This window comes from Lucilia cuprina, chromosome 3, assembly GCF_022045245.1.
Source record: "Lucilia cuprina isolate Lc7/37 chromosome 3, ASM2204524v1, whole genome shotgun sequence".
Classification (NCBI taxonomy): domain Eukaryota; kingdom Metazoa; phylum Arthropoda; class Insecta; order Diptera; family Calliphoridae; genus Lucilia; species Lucilia cuprina.
Window position 1 is genome coordinate 50,486,667 of NC_060951.1, and position 19,470 is coordinate 50,506,136.

The 19,470-nt window shown below is 27.5% G+C and overlaps 1 protein-coding gene and 1 long non-coding RNA gene across 2 annotated transcripts in view; one reads left to right on the forward strand and one right to left on the reverse strand.

Annotated features, from left to right (window-relative positions):
• LOC111680233 (myb-like protein AA) overlaps positions 1 to 8,459 on the reverse strand; it is a 34,244-nt gene extending 25,785 nt beyond the window's left edge. Inside the window, exon 1 of the mRNA XM_023441858.2 lies at positions 7,011 to 8,459. Within this exon, the coding sequence (XP_023297626.2) occupies positions 7,011 to 8,222 (1,212 nt within the window). The 5' untranslated portion in view covers positions 8,223 to 8,459. The remainder of the gene's footprint in view (positions 1 to 7,010) is intronic.
• Positions 1 to 19,470, forward strand: part of LOC124418683 — a 220,554-nt gene that overhangs the window by 191,751 nt on the left and 9,333 nt on the right. The gene's annotated exons all lie outside the window — the stretch shown is intronic.

Here is a 19,470-nt window from a genome sequence, read left to right on the forward strand (position 1 = left end):
ATACAGGTTAGAATGTATAATTAAACATTTAGATGGCAAAATAGAAAGTGTTAGAGGATTGAATATTGGGTTTCGCCAATTAAATGTAAAAGGACTAACGAACTTGAGCTGAGCTAGAACTTTACTAAGAGAATCCACTGATTGTTGAAACTGCAGGGAATTTTGTCAAGAAATTTGTATTTTTTTTAATTGTTAAAACCTTCATAATTACAAAAAAAATTATTTAGTTATTCTAGTTTCTTGTTTCTTAAAAAACACAAATTTTAAAAACCTCTTTAAAAAAATATATTTTGAAACAAATTCCTTTTTTTACAACTTTTCATAACAATGTATCTAATTATTGTGTCAAAATTGGCTTTATAATCAAATCATTAAAATTCCTAAATAAATTTATTATTTTCTTATATAATTTAAACATAAATTATCTTGAAAAAAATTTCAAATTTTAACTAATTTAAAATTGCATAATTTTCACATACAAACAACATTACACAAATATATTTCTTTTTTAACCCAAGGACGTCATTCAAGTATTTTTTTACTGTTTGCACAATTCAATTTATTTTACATGATTTTCCCCAAAATTATGCAAAAAAAAATGAAAAAAAAAACAAGAAACACACATCTAAATATTTAGTAGACATGTTGTAGTAACTTTATAAGTCAAAGTTATCTCATGGTCATAACAGCAAACAACATCAGCAGTTTGAAAAAAAAATCAACAACTATCTAGTCAAAAAAAAAGTATTTTGCCAAATGTTGTTGTTTTTGCTGAATATTGCTGCACCAGACAAACTGGCTAACAACTTAACTATTTGCAACTCCCATCACTCGGCATATGTGAGTATGTATGATATCTTACCTCTCTATATAAAGTATATCATTCGTATACATATGTTTATATATGTATGTATTTGCTGTAAAGCAACATCGACTACAACAACACCAACAATGAGTTTGTTGTTGATGTTTAACAATATTGTTACTGTTTTAAATTTTTATTTTTTCTTTAAATGCAGCTGCAACAATTTTTTTCTCTTAAATTATGTATAATATACTAAAATTCAACATAATGTTTTAGACATTTTGTTGCACGAGAGCAAAAAAAAACATGATTATAATGAATAAGTAACGAATTTATAAATACACTACTTATAAAAATGGCTCCTAAAATCTAAAGTTTAGATTAGTAGAGGCCAGGGAAAGAGAGTGTTTTAAGTGAGAAAAACATTTTTAGAAATGAGTGTTCGAGGTCTCGTGGCAAAGTTATACTAAAATAAATCAGTGATAGGCAACTCACGTACTACATTTTAATATAATAGTATTGTTTGAAAAAGTTTAAACTTTTCGGATTTTCTACCAATATTACAATAATGTTACAAGCGAAATGACTAAAACAATACACTTTCCACCTGTTTGGAGCTTGTTATAAAAATCTTGAAGTATATGCCTATATATGTATATTTTTACGCTAAGCACTCTATAGTTATGCTGCAGCTTTATGTTATAAAGTATATTTGCTTGTAGGTAAGTAGCTTTTATATGGCCAGGTAATCCATCTCAAACTATAATTTATACGCCGAGATATTATAAGCAATGTTGTAAAGTTGCTGCTTTAAAGTGCAAAGTCTTAGAGTAAAGGAACCAACTATTATCATGTTTTATTGAAATTCAAACGTTTATGTTTTTTGAAAGTGAATATTGGATATAAATTTTGACGAAAGCGTGGCAACTTTAGAAAAGAGTTCTAATACATTACTGATTTTTCCAAACCTATTTTTGCTCTATAAATCTGTTCGATCATATAGTTGAAAAGATCAATAGAGTTAGATCAGTATTTATTTCCAATTTTGGATGACGTTATAACATTTTTGATTACTGGATAGAAATCGGTTTGATAGATTTTTGTGACATATCTTCAAAAGTACTTCTCACAAATTTATATTGACATTTCTGAGAGTTTTGCTTTTGACATTTATGAAACATATTTTGTTTATTTATGCACAAAAAAAATTTACATTAATTAATTAATAAATTAATTTTGGTTCCTCCGATAGTTTTGTTGTCTAGGTTTGATTCCCACCAGAGGTACTGTCGTATTTCTTCGAATTCAATGTAAAACATCCTCTTTTCAAACTAACTACCTAAGATGCCTTTAAATAAAAAAACTCTACACGTTGGTCACGTCAAATTAACTAGAGCATACTTTTTAATACAAGTTTATGTTGTAAATTTGTTTTAACGCAAAGTTAATGCTAAGAAAGAACGAAAAAAGCAACTGACACAAAAACATTTTGCTTTTGTGTTTATTTATTTTTCCAAGAAGTTGTGTACATTTGCTGTTGAAATAATTTTGCATTGCAAGTAATAATAAAAAATTATTGTAAGTAGCAGAAAATAAAAAATAAAAATAATAAGTACAAGAACTAAAACAAGAAACATTATTATAAACGATTATGTTCAACATTTAAAAGCCAAGTAAAAAAAAATAAATGAATAAAAAAACATATATAAACACTTGAAGATTGAAGAGCTTAAATTTGAAAACAGAACTTTAGGATTTATCTTGTAGGTGCTTTGGATATACAATTTAACTTAAATCGACCTACTTGTTATCGTTATTAAAGAAATTGTATGAATGAATACTAATAAGGCATTTGCTTAAATGTATCCATACCTTCCCAGTTTATTGATCAATTTAAAAAAAGGATTATACAGAATATAAAGGCGATTACAAAATCATATTGCAAATCCCATCTTTTAAAGTAATTCGAATTTAAAAAATGTAATGCTACTAAAATGCTGTATATAGCAACACAAGCGGCAAGTTCAAATTTGTTTCTATAATTATGTATTACTTAGTTTTTTTTTACTAACAAGTGTTGACATTAAACATATTAAAATATTTTATTATCAAAATTTACTAACTTGTTTAAATAGTGTTTTAGTAACCTTAACTCATATTCATTAAATTGTCTTTTTTTATTTACTGGCTTTTTTATTTGTCCTGCCCTATTTTATTCAAATTTATTTTACTTGTATAATATTTGCTGTGTTCAAAACAGCATGTTGCAGAAAAATTTATTTAGTATCTACATACAACATTAACATTAATTCCTGCAGCTTATTTAGATAGACAAGAAGCAACCATGTTGCCAACTAAGTTAAACATGTAATAAAGAAGAGAAAAAAAAACATTTTCCACAATAATTGTCCCGGCCTGCTGTTCACAAGCTTATAATAAGCCATGTAGATAAAAAGAAGTGGAAAATAAAAGGAAAAAATATTTGAAAAAAACAAGGATGGAAATTATATATTGAAAGCGTAAAGAGTCACTATGAAAATCTCTGCACATAAGTGGTTAGCATTTCCTTCCCGATATATAGTACTTTTCTAATACATTACACTCCGTCCATAAAAACCTCTAAAACTAAGTGTAGAGTTCCGAGATTGGTTGAAGACATTATACTATAGACTAGCCTATAGACTAGCCTATAGACTAGGCTATAGACTAGCCTATAGACTAGCCTATAGACTAGGCTATAGACTAGCCTATAGACTAGCCTATAGACTAGACTATAGACTAGCCTATAGACTAGCCTATAGACTAGACTATAGACTAGCCTATAGACTAGACTATAGACTAGCCTATAGACTATAGACTAGACTATAGACTAGACTATAGACTAGACTATAGACTAGACTATAGACTAGACTATAGACTAGACTATAGACTAGACTATAGACTAGACTATAGACTAGACTATAGACTAGACTATAGGCTAGACTAGACTATGATTTAGTCTAGAATTCAAATAAATAGAGCAAGCAATATAGGTGATTATAACCTAAGTAGGGTATTCTATCATTTAACACGATGAATTTATATAAGATAGTAAGATATGAAATAAAACTTAAAAGCTGACTATACAAATAAAATAATATTAAAAGAAAAAAATAAAGTTAAATTAATTTCATTTACTTTATATATTTATTTTGTATATAAATATGTGAATAAAATAAAACTCAAATTAAAATGAGAAACATCTGCTGCTATTGCCTATACAAAGAAAACAAAAATGTTGCATGCAATTTTTCACAAAACTTATGTCTACATGCATATATATTAATATGTTTCTATGTGCATTCATATTGCGAAGTAAACTTTAAAAAAGAATATTTTTTAACACATCAGTAACTCTTACAAACCAAAATGAAGAAAAACATGAGGCAAAGAATAAAATCATAGAAGGATGATACAGTAGCAAAGTTATAATGTAGTTTTGTTTAATTATTATTTTTTCTTCGCTTTTGTAATTCTATGAGAAGGTGTTGAACTAGAAATAATTAAATAAGGTTATTAGTATGATTTTATTATTTTTTACAGCTATATGTCTCTGCAAAAATAAAACCCCGAACAGAAAACTTAAATTTTTAACCATAAAATAGTGTTAGTTTACAAATTACGCTAATGAAGTGTTGGAAATAGCAACAGCAGAATTTCAGTCTACTACTGACTGCTGTTAGGTAACTTCTACCTCAACAACATCGTTAGCACCATCATCACCATAATTTTACACTTAATTTCCTTTTGATTTCGACTAAATTTAATTTTTGCACTTTTTTTTGTTCTTTGCCACCAAGGTGTAGTCGTGGCGGTCATAGGTTGGCTCTGCCGCTATATGCAGTATGATTTTTTCTTTCGTTTAGTTGCTTGTTGATTTAGCAAATTATTTAATTACACTTGACTGATTTTAATTATTGTAACTTATCATAACTAAGAGTTTTACTTTTCAAAATATTTTTTCGACAAATTTTATGGTAGGAAGTAATAAATAATATTGTTTTTTCTTCAATTTTGTATTCATATAATTTCTTAGATGTTATCTTAATTTTTTATTATTTTATATTTTGTACTTTTATTAAGTTGATAATTTTATGTGGGCCGTAAGCGGTTTATATTTTTAAAATATAAAAACATAAAAAATATTGTTTTATTTTGGAGCGGGTAATACAGATTTGTTTAGTCATATTAAAGTTAAGTTAGTAAAATCAAAAAATATTCAATGATAAGCTATATATAGATTTAAAAATAAACTTTTAAGAATTTCTATGGAAATGCAAGTAGGAGAGGCACTTCAAAAATTGTACAATGGTTCTAGTAATGAGTAAATACAAATAACGTTTATGGCAGCAATGTGGGCAAAGCTAAAGGCAGATTATTAAAAAAATTGGACATTACAAAACATATAGTGTCCAGTAAATCAACACGCAGAGAGGCTAAGGTAACATAATTAAAAAAGACTCGACTATAACTAGACTAGCACGACTACCCCAGAATATTGAATATATAATGGATTTGACAATATGCTAGCCAATCAACTAGACTATACACTAAATTAAGCTTTAGACTTGGCTGTAGACACTAGGCTAAAAATTATATACTGGATTAGACATTAGATAAGACAATTGGATATGTAGTAAAGGCCTGCACAAGGCAACCATTTTGGGACAATTTGCTTTTTTAACAAATAGTCCCAATATTGTAGTCTTGTGCAAGCCTTAAATACGTAGCAATAGTTATAGATGCAATATAAATTAGTTTATTAGCAAACATAATCATATGAGAGTATAATTAATATTCACTAAAAATTTACAACCTCTATAAATCCCCATCACTGTTGCATAAAATTAATACAAAAAATATTTAACACAACTTAAACATGTAAAAAAAACTAGAACTAAACAATACCAATTATCAAAAGTTTTCAATAAGTTTTATGTTGTTCTTGTTTAATTTTCGCCTAAAGCGTTTAACCAAAATTCCTTCTTAATGTTGTAAAACCACTAAACACAATTCTGTATTATTTAAGTCGATTTTTTGTTGTTATTATTTTAGCTCTTGTTGCTTTGTTAATATATTATTTAATTATTTTTTCTATTATAATGTTGAGGTTTTAAGCTTAAACTAATAACCACAAAAACTTTAGAGTGTTAAATATTTGCAAAACATGGTTAAATATTTAAACAATAAGTTAGTTAGAATGGAGGAATATAGATGGATGGATGGATGGTCTGGTAAAATGTTAACAAGCAGACAAATAAACAGTCATATATACTAGAGCATGAATAAAGCTCTTCATACAGCAAACCTTACACAATATTAAATTCATTATAATTTTCGTTGTTACACTGTGTGTGGTGAGACTTAAAATAAAAGTGTTTGTTTTCTTATTCTGCAACGAGTTGTCGAAAATTTTGTTTAAGTTTATATTTATAAAAAATAAATATTTATAAAAAATAAATATTTATAAAAAATAAATATTTATAAATTCTAAATATTCATAAGTACTAACTAAAATGAATCTTACAACATATTGTATAGAGTAGTTAGTTGTTACATTTCCTAAAGTAGTTGTATTCATTAAATTGTTTACTCTTACAATTTACATGGTGAATCATATAAATGTTATAAGTGTGTTGCAATTTATTTCTGTCTCTATTGTTAGACAATGTGTGATTTAAATTATTATCTTTAGTTATGAATATTCTATTTAAATTTTAGATTTTCGTGTATTATTGTAGTTGTTGTTCTAATTATTTTTGGTGTTGTTGATACTGCTGTTGCTTGTTATCAATTCTGAGGTAATGTACATAAACACTGAACTAAAATAACTAAAAGCATAGTAAACACACTTTTGTTGCAGCAATATTGTAATAACAATAATAATAACTAACCAGCATATTGCATCGTACTATAAGAAGATTAAAAATGCATGTTTTGCATGTATATTTGCATTCATTTTTCGTTGGTATTTCTGCATTGGTGTTTTAGGTGAAGAAAACCACAAAATGTAGTACATTTATAAGAGTTTTGTTCGTTAATTTAGCAAGAGCAAGAAGAGGTATTAAAATTAGATAAAACCAAAATTTAAAGCAAACTTTAAACTAGAAATTTTAATTAATTTGTTAAAAAAACAAGTTAAATATTACATTTAGTTTCAACTTACCATTCTCTTGGCTGAGTATTTATCATCATCTTTTGTTATGCCTGAATCCTCGGAGATATCACCAAATGAGCGGCCACCATGGGGCATACGTGTAAAGTCAGTTTGTTGTTCTGGTGGTATGCCAAAAATAAATGGACCACTCTGTAGCTGCTGCTGTTGTTGCTGTTGATGTTCAACAACACCGCCATCAAGATGAGTATTCTTAGAAAAGTCTATATTACGACGACTACAAAAATCATCTTCAAAACGAGATGATTTACCCAACATTGCATCCGTTGAAGGTCTTACTGTGTAATAATCAGCATCATTAACATCATAACATGGTCGTGAGGAGTTCGAGATGATGTTAGTTACGGAATTGGAGGAGGTGGATGATGATGAGAAGACATTGGCACTAGTTGTAGAACCATAATTGTTGATATTACCATAACGTGGTGTTGAGGTTAAGGCAGTTGAAATACTAGCAAATGGTTGATTTTGTTGCTGTTGATTATTGTTACCGTATGTCGTTGCCAAGGAATCAAATACAAAATCCGTTGTTGTTATTGCTGTTGCATTGTTGGCAGCAATATTTTGCAAGGCTGATGTGGATGACGTTGTAGCTGTTGTGTGTGTTGAAGTGCGAGTAGGCGATGGTGGACTGCCATAGGGATAACCAATGTGAGGTGACTGTAAGTGTTGATTGTACTGTTGGGATAGAATATCAAAATCATTGAAGCCATGCAAACCTTTAGCACTATCACGTTTTTGTTGTTGTACATAGGGTGAGATATAAGATTTTTCCTGAAATTGTTGTTGTTGCTGCTGGTTGTATTGCTGTTGTTGTTTTAGCAATTGCTGTTGTTGATAGGAAGTTTGAGAAGAAGAATTCTGTTGATTTGTGGTTGAATTTTTCTTTTTATTATTGTTGTTATTTTGTGTCAACAACAATTGTGGTTTCCTATCGGCCAACAAAGGACGCTGAGAATTGTTGAATGGATGATCGCGTGATGTCATAATCGAGGCTGTCGTTGAATACAAAGACATATTATCATCGTCATCATCATCCATATAAGGATTATAAGGTTTTTGCAATTTTTGTTGCAACTGTGGATGATTATAATAATTGTAAACTGGTGCCGGATTTGGTGGCGGCAAAGGTGGTGGCACTTGTGCTGATGAATTGTTACTTGCTGTGGATGTACCAAACAATTTGGCCAGTTTAACTGTCATGACGATGGTTTTATAAATGGGTTTTTCCCTTCTGCTATCGGAGAGTAATGTTTTTATGTGTATTTTTCGAGTTCGCTATTCAAAAAATTAAGCACGTTTTCAATTAAAATCTGATAATATAAATTTTATACATTTAAAAAATTTTTTATATCTCTTTCACAAAATACACACAATTTTCTATTTTAACGTTAAAATTGAATTCGCTGAAGTTGTTTCTGTCGTTGTTGTGTGTGGTAAATGATGACAACCTGAAAATGGAAAAGAACATGAAAAAGAATTGTTTGGTAAGTTTAACAGTAATAATTGTATGAAACTATAAAAAAGAAGAATGAAACCAAGAAGTTCCTTATGCGGTTGAAATCAGTATCAAAAACACTCTACTGACAACGAGGTGGTAATATAAATATATATGAATGTATGATTTTCATGGCAACAGATTAGACAACAGAATGGATTAGACTGCAGACTAGAATGGACTAAACTATAGAATAGTCTATAGACTAAACTATAGACTAGACTATATACTAAACTATAGAAAAGAATATAAACATGGCTTATAAACCCGACTATACCAATAATATTAGAATGTTTGCTGGTTAAGATTGCAGTATTTCTACGAAAACCACATTAAACACACATGTTGGTCTTAAGGTGAAAAAAGTCTGGCAGAAACATAAAACGGATATTATTTCATGCTGACATTAAAAACTTGATATACGAGTCAACTCTATTTTAGCTTTTAAGATGCAGCAGTTTACTTTTATATAAAAAACTATATGGTTGCACTTTTTTCACATTAATTTAGTTTTTTTCCTATACAAAAAAATCACAAAGCGAAAAAACAACAACATTACATAATTTAATATCATGCATGCGGTAGGAAGTTTCACTCAGTTTTAACTCGAAAGAAAAATCACAGAAAAGAACTTTTTGTAAGACAAACTTCTACATCCATGTACTTAAATACAAAAAAAATAAATAAACATAAACATAAAGACGGACGGACAGACAGACAGACAGACAGAAAATTTCCAGTCTAGGAAGAACATAATTCTTGCATCACAGACACAAGCACACAAAAAATATAAAAATATTTAAAATTCAGACTTTATGAAAACAACAAAAACACCAACAACAAGTTAAAAGTTATGACAGGAAGTTAAGTTACGGATATACAAAAAGTTGACTTTAAACTGTAAGTACTTTATCAACACAATAACAGAAAATTTGTAATGATAAAGAAAAAAGTACATTTTACATACAGTACTAAAAATGCAACACAACTTTGTGATTGGTAAAGGAACTGAGATTTTTTGTTGTTGTTTTTACTGTTGTAAAAATGTATTTTTAATTGTGGGAAAATTAATGCATGGTGCAATTAATAACAAGGGAAGACTTAGATTTTTTTTATTTTATCATTCCTTGAAAGGTTTTGGTAATATTTAATTAGAAATATTGCATATATAATAGGAATAATTATGACAAAACAAGGTAAGTGGAAATTTTATATGAGAAATTAATTTCGAACAGTGTAGAGATCTCTATAAAAGGAAAATAAATATATAATTCTTTGTTTTATTTAGTTTTAAAACAAATTAACAAAATCTAAAAAATCTATTATAAAGAAGTATGAATGTATAGTCGGGCACCTTCGACCATATGATAAATTACACTAGTCAGTATGTTAAAAATGTGGATTATTTTTTTTTAAATAATAAAGCATTTAATTTGCTTTTTAACTTAAGTAAAGAATTTGTTTACTTATTGTTGACAAAAAAAAATAATTTTCTACAAGAGGGCTTATAGGGAATTTATAACGATAGACCCATATTTACCCCTAATATGGGTCTATCGTTATAAATTTTGGCAGAGGAATTTTCGTCTAGTTCAAAGTTATTTATGAATGAATCGTGTTATTATTGTCTATAAGTGAATTTTGACCTTCAACTCATTTTCAGAAGGGGAGTTTGTATGAGGACTAGGGTCAAATGGTCCGTTCGTCCTTGGACCAACAGAAGAGTATGTGCCAAATTTAAAAAAAAGTGATTCTAGACAGTATAGTATACTTTAAGTTGAGTGTAGGTCCAATATCTTTAGGTGTTACAAACGTAAGCACAAACGCATATTACCCTCTCTACTATAGTGGTGTAGGGTATAAAAACTAGAATTTTCACTTAATTAACTAAATTTTTAGTAGATCTAATTAAAAACTTTATCTTAAGTTTGTCACAATCACGGTTGTGATTTTTTATCTCAAAAATCTTGATCTATATAACTAAATTCTTTTGGCCATAAAAATCTATGATTATTCGTTTTGTATTTCAGCTAAACATTTCAGCAACCAACATTGTGGCGGTATAAAATTACAAAAAAAAATTAAAAATAAAAATAAAACATGTTTATGTTGTCGTTGTTATATTGACCAAATGACATTGTTAATATGACACTTAAAATGGTAAATGTACTTGTAGACAACAAGTCGCTCTCTCACTCACTCTCTCCCTCTCTCTGTCGGCGTTGACTTATTTGTAACAAGTTACAATGACAAATGTAATATTTATGGTTGACAATAACAACAAAAACAACACTTGTCAAATGGTTATACAATCATTACAGCTACAAAAAATAAAGAAAAAAATCAGCACAAAATATAAAATTTATGATTTATAATATCATGAAAAAAATAAAATTAAGAACATTTTAAATAAATTATTTTTAAAATTATTGTTTAAATTTTTATTGTTAGACAAACTTTTAATTTTTTATATAACTTAGGCTTAACGTTTATTTTTTATGTAAATTTTAAACAAATGTTACTGGATTACTTTTTTCACAACAAAGGAAAGTATTTCACAAAAATTTATCAAAAAATGTCGTAAATTATCCACATGTTATCTTGAAGAGTACATAAATTTGTATTTCTTATATAAAAGTAAAATATGTGAAATAAAGAAGAAATATTTGAATTTTTATCATTTTATAACCCTCTACAGAAGAATTTTAACTTAATTAAATACCCTACACTAAGGTTTAAGCAAACAAAGGATAAAAAATATTTACCTAAAAAAAATATATTTTTTAACTATTTAATATCTTAGAGTGATCAAACAACTAATCTGCGATCAATCACTAACCTATAAACACAATTTTATATAAAATATTATCAATTAATGATTGAAGAAAAGCTTTTTTTAGAAAATTTGTTAAATACTTATTGATCGAACAACTTTTTGTGATCGAAAAACATTTCAAAGAATAAATATTGATAAAAAATCTTTCCTACAGAATATTTTTGATCAGCAAGTGATATAATAAAAAATTGTTGATAACATAAAGACCATTCAATTTTTTAAAGAAAGTTGTTGATCACTTAATGGCCATAAAGTTATCAAACAAATTTTTGTTAACTTTCGATAGAAAATATGATTATTTGGTAATCGAATAATGTCTCTATGAAAGATTAAAGAACTTTTCAATAAAAGTTGTTGATCACTTATGTATAGAGCATCTATTATATAAAATTGATGATAACTTGTTGATCAAAGATCTTTTCGAAAAAAAATGATAACTATATGATCGATCAAACAAACAACTATTCTAAGGAATCTGCAAATTTTTGATGGAACTACTTTTCTATAATAAATTGTTGATACACATGAGGGTCGAACAATTATTCACTAATTGATCGCAAATCACTTATTGATTGCAAAACTTTTCTGAAGAACATCGTTTATCACAAAAAAAGTTTCTATAGAAATGTATACCACTTAGTGATCATAAAAGTTTTTATAGGAAATAGTAGATTATTTAGCGATTATGAAACAATTTCTCGATCGTTTGGTGGTCATCTATATACTCCGACACATTTTCATTAATAATCATATAAAATTAATTTCGCTTAAAAAAAAACTAAATAAAAGAAAATAAAAAAAGCTTTAAAGCGATAACTTAAGTCATTGATATCTAATAGAAAAGTGTCCCATTTCCTTATGCCATAGAGTTTTTACAAAATTCGTCCAAGACCTAACTGAAAACATATTTTTCATAAGTCATGCCACAAAAAGTACGTAGGTTGTGTCTGTTTTGCAATTCTGTACTTTTTAAAGATGACCACTTGTAATATTCCCAAATAACAGTTGCTTCAACTACTGGTTACAATATGGTCAAATAACCAAGGAATCAAACCAACTACAACGCATTGTAGTATCTTGAATGACATCTTTTATGTCATTAACTTTTTTATGTTGTTTGTTGGAATATCTTTTTAATTCTAGAGTTTTTTTCTTGTAGCTCTTACAACGCGTATTGCATCGTGCATACATTTTTCTTTAACGTTTATCTGTTTGGTTGTTCATTCATTCTTTGGTTACTTTTAACTCTTAAATATTCTTTCTGTACATAAAATAAAAATATGTCAGTTGCATATGCTGACATTAAACAAAAGACTGGCAGTTGAGTTGTGCTTCGTTGGGTTGGGACGATTACATAGTGAGTCAAACAGCCAACCAGCCGCACAGTCACTAGGCCAGTCATATGGACGAATGGTCATTTTTATAGCCTTAGGCTAAGAAAAAAATGAGTTTTTGAAGACCACAACAAATTGTTGGTCCAAAAACAGAAATAAAACCAACGAAAAGTTTAAAACCTACTACCAGTTATGCTGACAAACTTAGTTGAAGGCTAAAGTATCAAAAGAAAAATGTTAAGAATCATTTATGTTTGTTTTAAGTTAAAAACTACAGTTTTTGTGCGTTTACTTGTAAGTATTATTTATGGCATTTTTGTTATTTTGAAAAATTTTAACAAATTATTTTATAAGTGGCTTCTTTATTAATTTTATTTTTCTTTCATTCTTTAAAGAGGGAAAAAGAAATGAAAACACCTTGAAATAAAAACAATTCTTTTGTTTCCAAAAGGCTTAAAACAAACCCATCTGCCGTTTATTATAAAAAACTTAAAAATATTACCCCACATGTTAGTTTTACCAAAAATGAACAGAAATCTTGGAGATGCTTTTTTGTGTCTGTTCATTTTTAAACAATAGTTATCAAAAAGTCAGCAGACACCACCCGTTTTGTAAAAATAACAGAAAAAATCTTTGAAACTAACTATAAGAACAAAAAAAGGCTTAAAACAATAAAGGTAAAGAGGCAATACTGCAACAATAACATTGTGAGTTAAAGGCAGAAAACAAATTATTGAAAAATTTAAACCATATTCTTCGTTTATATACAAAGTTCCATACTAAGATTTAGAGAGATGTTTAAAGATTTTTTTTTATTTTTTATATGAACAACAAAAGAAAAATATCACAATGAAATTTAGAAATAGAAAAATAAATTGAAAAATTATATTTTTTTAACAACAACACACACTGACTTCGTATAGAGTTTTGTAAAAGATTTTTTTTTTCATTGTTTTATTCTTACAACTTTATTATCGATAAACTAACATTGAATTTTATAAAAGAATTTTAACTTAAATTAAAGCAAAGATTTCCTTTTGAAAATCTTTTAATATTTATCTATAAAAGAAATTGAGTTTAAAGTTTAATTGTTTATCAATAATGTATTTTATTTGAAAGAAAGAAAAAGGCAGATTATGTTTGTAATTTTATAAAATAAAAGTAAAATATTAAATAATTTAAAGATTCCTATAAAATTGCAGAAATGAATAATTTAATGATTCTTGTAAAATTACAGAAAAGTTATTTAAATAAACTAGTGAAAGCGACCAGCCTTTTATAACTACTAAAAATATTGCAAAGTTCTCCGATATTTTTGAGTTTTACTACGAATTTTTCCTTTTTTTCAACGGTAAACTTCTCGAAAGCATTTTAGATAAAATTATTGAAGATTTCGATCTCAAAAATATCTAGGTTTCTCAGAAAATTGATTTCAACAGACATACGGACATAGTTTAATATATTCCGATATTTATAAAGATAAAAGGCATACTAGATAGTATTCCTTATAGGATTTTAAATATATATACCCTTCCCTCGAAGAGAGATAACCAACTATCTTCTAATAATTAATAGTTGACGTTTGATAAAAAATCTTTGATTACATAGTAATCAAACAATGTCTCTATAGAAAATTGTAGATCGAACAACATTTCTATGAAAATGTGTTGATATATCACTCTGATCAAACAACTATTCTAAAGGAACCTGTAAACACATAGAAACAAAATTCTATAAATTATTGTTGATCAATTTAAAATAGAATTATAGTTAAAAATAGTTTTTTAAAAATTTTAAAAATAGTTTTTACTTATTGATAATAATACATTTCTAAAAAAATTGTCGATCACAATAAAACTGTCTATAGAAATCTATTAATCACTTAGTGATCTTCAAAATTATTTATAGGATATATTATATGCCTTATAGGATCGAATCATATGCCTATTTTATACTAGAGTTATTAAATGGATTGTATGGCCAATTATGGATAGTTTCTCATGAAATTTTGTGGATTTCGGGTCTAAATTTCGAATTCTAATTTCTCAAATTTCAACAGATGAGATTTCAAATTAGTTGTAATGGAAAATTGGGAGAGAATAACTCTTTGATAACCAGCCAAACGGGAAATACAATTGGGAATTTTATGTCAAGTGACCCCTGACTTAGAGGGAGTCAATGTTGGACATTTTGGTCATGCAGGTCTTTTTTATATGAGTATCATTTTCACCTATTGGTCCTAGCAAAAATCCAATGGAGTTCAGATAGTAATTTATTAATGTTTTTGGAAATTTTTTTTAATAAAAAAATTAAAAATCAAAAGAAAATTTAACTTAAGAATTTTTTTGTAATTTTTTACGCTTAACTTAACTTTCCCCTTTTCTTTTCAAAATGGACGTTTCTTTTTTGCTCAAAAGAAATCTTAGAATCTTTGACATCGATTTTTTAAGTTGAAGTCACATGATACGAAATTCCCCCTATATATGTTTGTGGGTTTATGACAATTATTTCAAAGATGGGTTAAAAAAATACTACGCTTATAGTGTTAATATAAAATGCTTATATAATGACAGGTTTTTTCTATAACGTAGTAATATTCGGAATATAAAAGTATCCTCTGTGTTCAGTTATTTAACAAGTGCCAATGTAATCCAAAAAGAATTTTTCGAAATTCGAAAAAAAAATAATTATTTTTAGGTATTTTTTTAATGGTGTAATTTTAGCTCCTAAAAATTATTTGAATTTTCAGATAATTTTAATAATATTTTTTAATTTGTATTTTGAAATTGTAATTAATATTATTCTTTAAATCTTCATATTCTTCTTAAACTTTATATTTTTTTACCACATCACACTATGGTTTCTTTTATTGTTTCTTTTAAGCGCCAAAAAATTTATATAGAATTTTTTATATGTATTTAAAGCACTTTAATTTAATACCTTTAAGAATTATTTTAAACAAATAATATTTCAAAACATAAAAATATCACTACTTTACACAAAACATATATAATTCCCGCCGAAAGATTAAAAAAATTATCTCTCAATTTTTGAACGTACTCAAAAGACAGACACGATAATACTAATTAAAAATGAGGACAATATTTCAGCAGATTCTAAACTATAAAAACACAAACTATGAAGCACATGTACGAAAATTACTGAGAGTCTGTCTATAGGTATTATAAAAAAGGAGATTTTCAATTCAAATAAATCACTCTGACATCCTTTTTTCATTAGATTTGCTGTAAGAATGATATTGCACTTTTGTCGAAGATAGAAAGTATGGAGAGAGAGAAAGAGAAATGTATGCAAACAGGTAGATAGATATTTTGAAGATGAGCAGGTAGCAAAAGCGATTAGACTTACTGGCAGATGTAATGCTTCAATATTCACGTGTATATTGTAATAAATGTAATGTTGTGAAAAAATGTTTTTAGTAAAAACCAAAAATTTTCTTTTAGATTTTGTGAAATTCCGTTAGAAATGTGCAAATTTAGGAATTTGCATAGTATTTAGGTGAACACATTTGTCAAGGATAATTAAAATTTGGTTTTATATTAATTACTTATTTGGAAAATAGTAAGATTAAAACATTTTCTACATTTTAATATGTCCCCGAAGAATAACTCTTACTATAAATCTTACTATTTTCCAATATTTTTCAATAATCTTGATAATTTAATGCTTTATTTATAATGTAAAATTAATTTAAGAACTATTGAATCCATGTTGAAACTAAAATAAAAACAACGGTTTATCCATAGAGCATGATTTGACATTATTCATTTAGAAAAACTAAACTTTATATATTTAGTCCATTTTTTAAAGTAATTTTATATAACTTCCTGTCCTGCTCTGTCAGCGGATTGAGTTTATTTGGTGTGTCTTATTACATTCATGATTATATCAAGATATCCCGCACTGGATTCTACTGAAATATTTCTTTATTTTTCCTTGTCACTTTTCTAAGCTTTTCTCTTCTTATGAATCTCTTCTCTATTCCTCTTACAGACAATCACAAAGTCTGTTATCAGCGTAAGAGATTTAAAAACTAAATACCGCTTTGAGGTCAAAGGTCATATTTTATACCCATGGGTATAAAAATATGACCTTTGCGGTGTACCGCATTGAAATATTGATCATACTCTAGTCCTTATTAAATTCTATCACGATCTAGCCTTATACAAGGGTTCAAATTTTACACATATATTACCAATAGATAAGTTTTTTTTTCGTTCTCGGAAAACATGTATTTATGAAATTCGACACAGACAAGTTTTTCATAAATAAATTTTAAATTAACGAAGGATCAGTCCATAAATGTCCATATATATAATTTCATTCAGAAAGGAGCATAAAACATGAGTACAAAGAAGAAAATAAAAAATAAAAGCATTTACAAAAAAAATATTACTTTATTGTCACAAATAAGGAGTGAGATCGAAAAATTCTTAACACACGTTTTTTATAACATTTTTCAACCAAAGTATTATTTGATTTTTTTTTTTTATCAAGTTACCTTTGTAAAACATGTCAGTTATTATGTGTAATGTCAATTATATTAATTTTTTTGTTAATCTGATTAAAATGAGTGACCAGAAAAAAGTGCGTACTGAAATTATTAAATATTTTCAACTAAACCCAACTTGGTCTTACAAAAAGTTGGCCAAGCATACAAAGGTCTGCCGTCAAACTGTTTCCAATGTTATTAAACAGTACCGGGAGAACTTGTCAGTTGATAGAAAACCTGGTTCATGTAGAAGGAATGGTCCACATAATGTTTCTAAAGCCAAAAAATAGAACGCATTTTCAAAAGAGCTCCCAACACATCCGGTAGGAAAGCAGCTCGGTTAACTCAGTGCTCAGACTATTTGGTACGAAAAGTTAAAGCTAATGCAGGTTTAAAAACATACAAGGCTCAAAAAGTTCCTGACAGGAACGCTGCTAAAAATTTAGAGGCCAAAAACAGAGCACGGAAATTAAAGTCAAGTTTTATAAAAAAATATTCTTGCTGCATAATGAATGACGAAACGTATGTTCTGGCAGATTTTTCGCAACTTCCAGGTCAAAAGTTTTATATTGCTGATGCTCGAGGGAATGTTGAAGAAAAGTTTAGGACCCAAAAGCAGACAAAATTTCCCAGAAAGTTCTTAGTATGGCAAGCAATATGCAGTTGCGGCAAAAGAAGCCAATCATTTGTTACAACGGGCTCTATAAATACCGAAATTTACATCAAGGAATGTTTACAAAAAAGGCTGCTTCCATTCATAAGACTTCATAATGTGTCCACTTATTTTTGGCCTGACTTGGCATCCTGTCACTATGGTAAACAAGCCCTTGAGTGGTACAAGAACAATAATGTGGTATTTGTACCAAGAGAGGCAAATCCTCCAAACTGCCCGGAGCTAAGGCCAGTGGAGAGATATTGGGCTCTTGTTAAAAGAGAATTGAAGAGTACAAAAAAGGTGTCCAAAAGTGTGGTAGATTTTAAACGGAGATGGACTACATGTTCGAGCAAAGTGACAGAAAGCACTATAAAAACGTTAATGGAAGGGTTTCCGAAAAGGGTTCAAAATTTCATCACTAGTGATTAAAACTAAAAAAATTATTTTTTTTTGTAAATTGTAATAATAATTTGAATCAAATAAAAAAAAATAAAGCTGTAAGTTTAGTGGTTTCTTTTTTATAAACATATATGTATGTTAAGAATTTTTCGATCTCACTCCTTAAACATATACATGTAAGGCAAAATATGTTTTTTAATTAAGAAGAAATCGGTCCTTCAATTTAACTATGAGAAATTATCGATAATCGAAATTTTAGATTTTAAGGTATTGAGAGACGATTAAGATTTATGTATTAAAATATCGAAGAGCTTTTTAAGTTTTAAATCTGAAGAAGGTTTCAGTTGGAGTTGAGCCTCGAAAGTGTAGGATCCTTAAAGTATTTACTATTTATATTATAATTTTTATGAATGACTTATGTGGATCGAAATCTAAAGATTTTTAAAGTACAAGTACGAAAATAAATCTTTCAGTATTTTATGAATAAAGTACTCTATAAGAACTTGTGCTAACTTAACTATATAAGACTTTATTTATATATATAACGATTAATTGAATCGATTAACTGACCGATATCTGAAGCTTTAAGCTTTAGTGCTAACTGTAGACTGAACTATATATAGGATTTCTTAAATTCTATTGATAATAAACAATTTATTATCAATTTAAATGGTTATTTTGAAAGGATCTTAGATATGAAACAATCCTAAAAACGTTTAATATTGGGGTTAGGATAAATATAGTTTATTTTAATACTTTTCAGAGGATACTTTTTAATACTTTTCACGCATTTTCAAATTGAATATACAAGCTTCATGTGAATATATTTTAAGTGTAAATCGATAGATTAATTTAGTAGACGAATTTTTATGATCTACAAGCTTTATATCAACACGTTTTAAATGTAAATCGATAGATGAATTTAGTAGAAGAATTTTCAGACGCTTGATGCAATTAGACTTTCTTCTATATTCTACAAATTTTATTAGAAAATAAATTAATTAACAATTCTAGTGAAAATAAATCCCTTTCTAAAATATGTACTTTAAATTATCTAAAAATAAAATTGTTAGCTTGACCCTCATAAATAATTTACAATTTAATTTTTCATTTAGAAATTTCAAATACCTAAATGAAAAAGCAACAAAAAACTTGTTAAACATTTTATGTGACAATTTAATACAGATTTTTGCTGACACAAATTATTTATTTATCC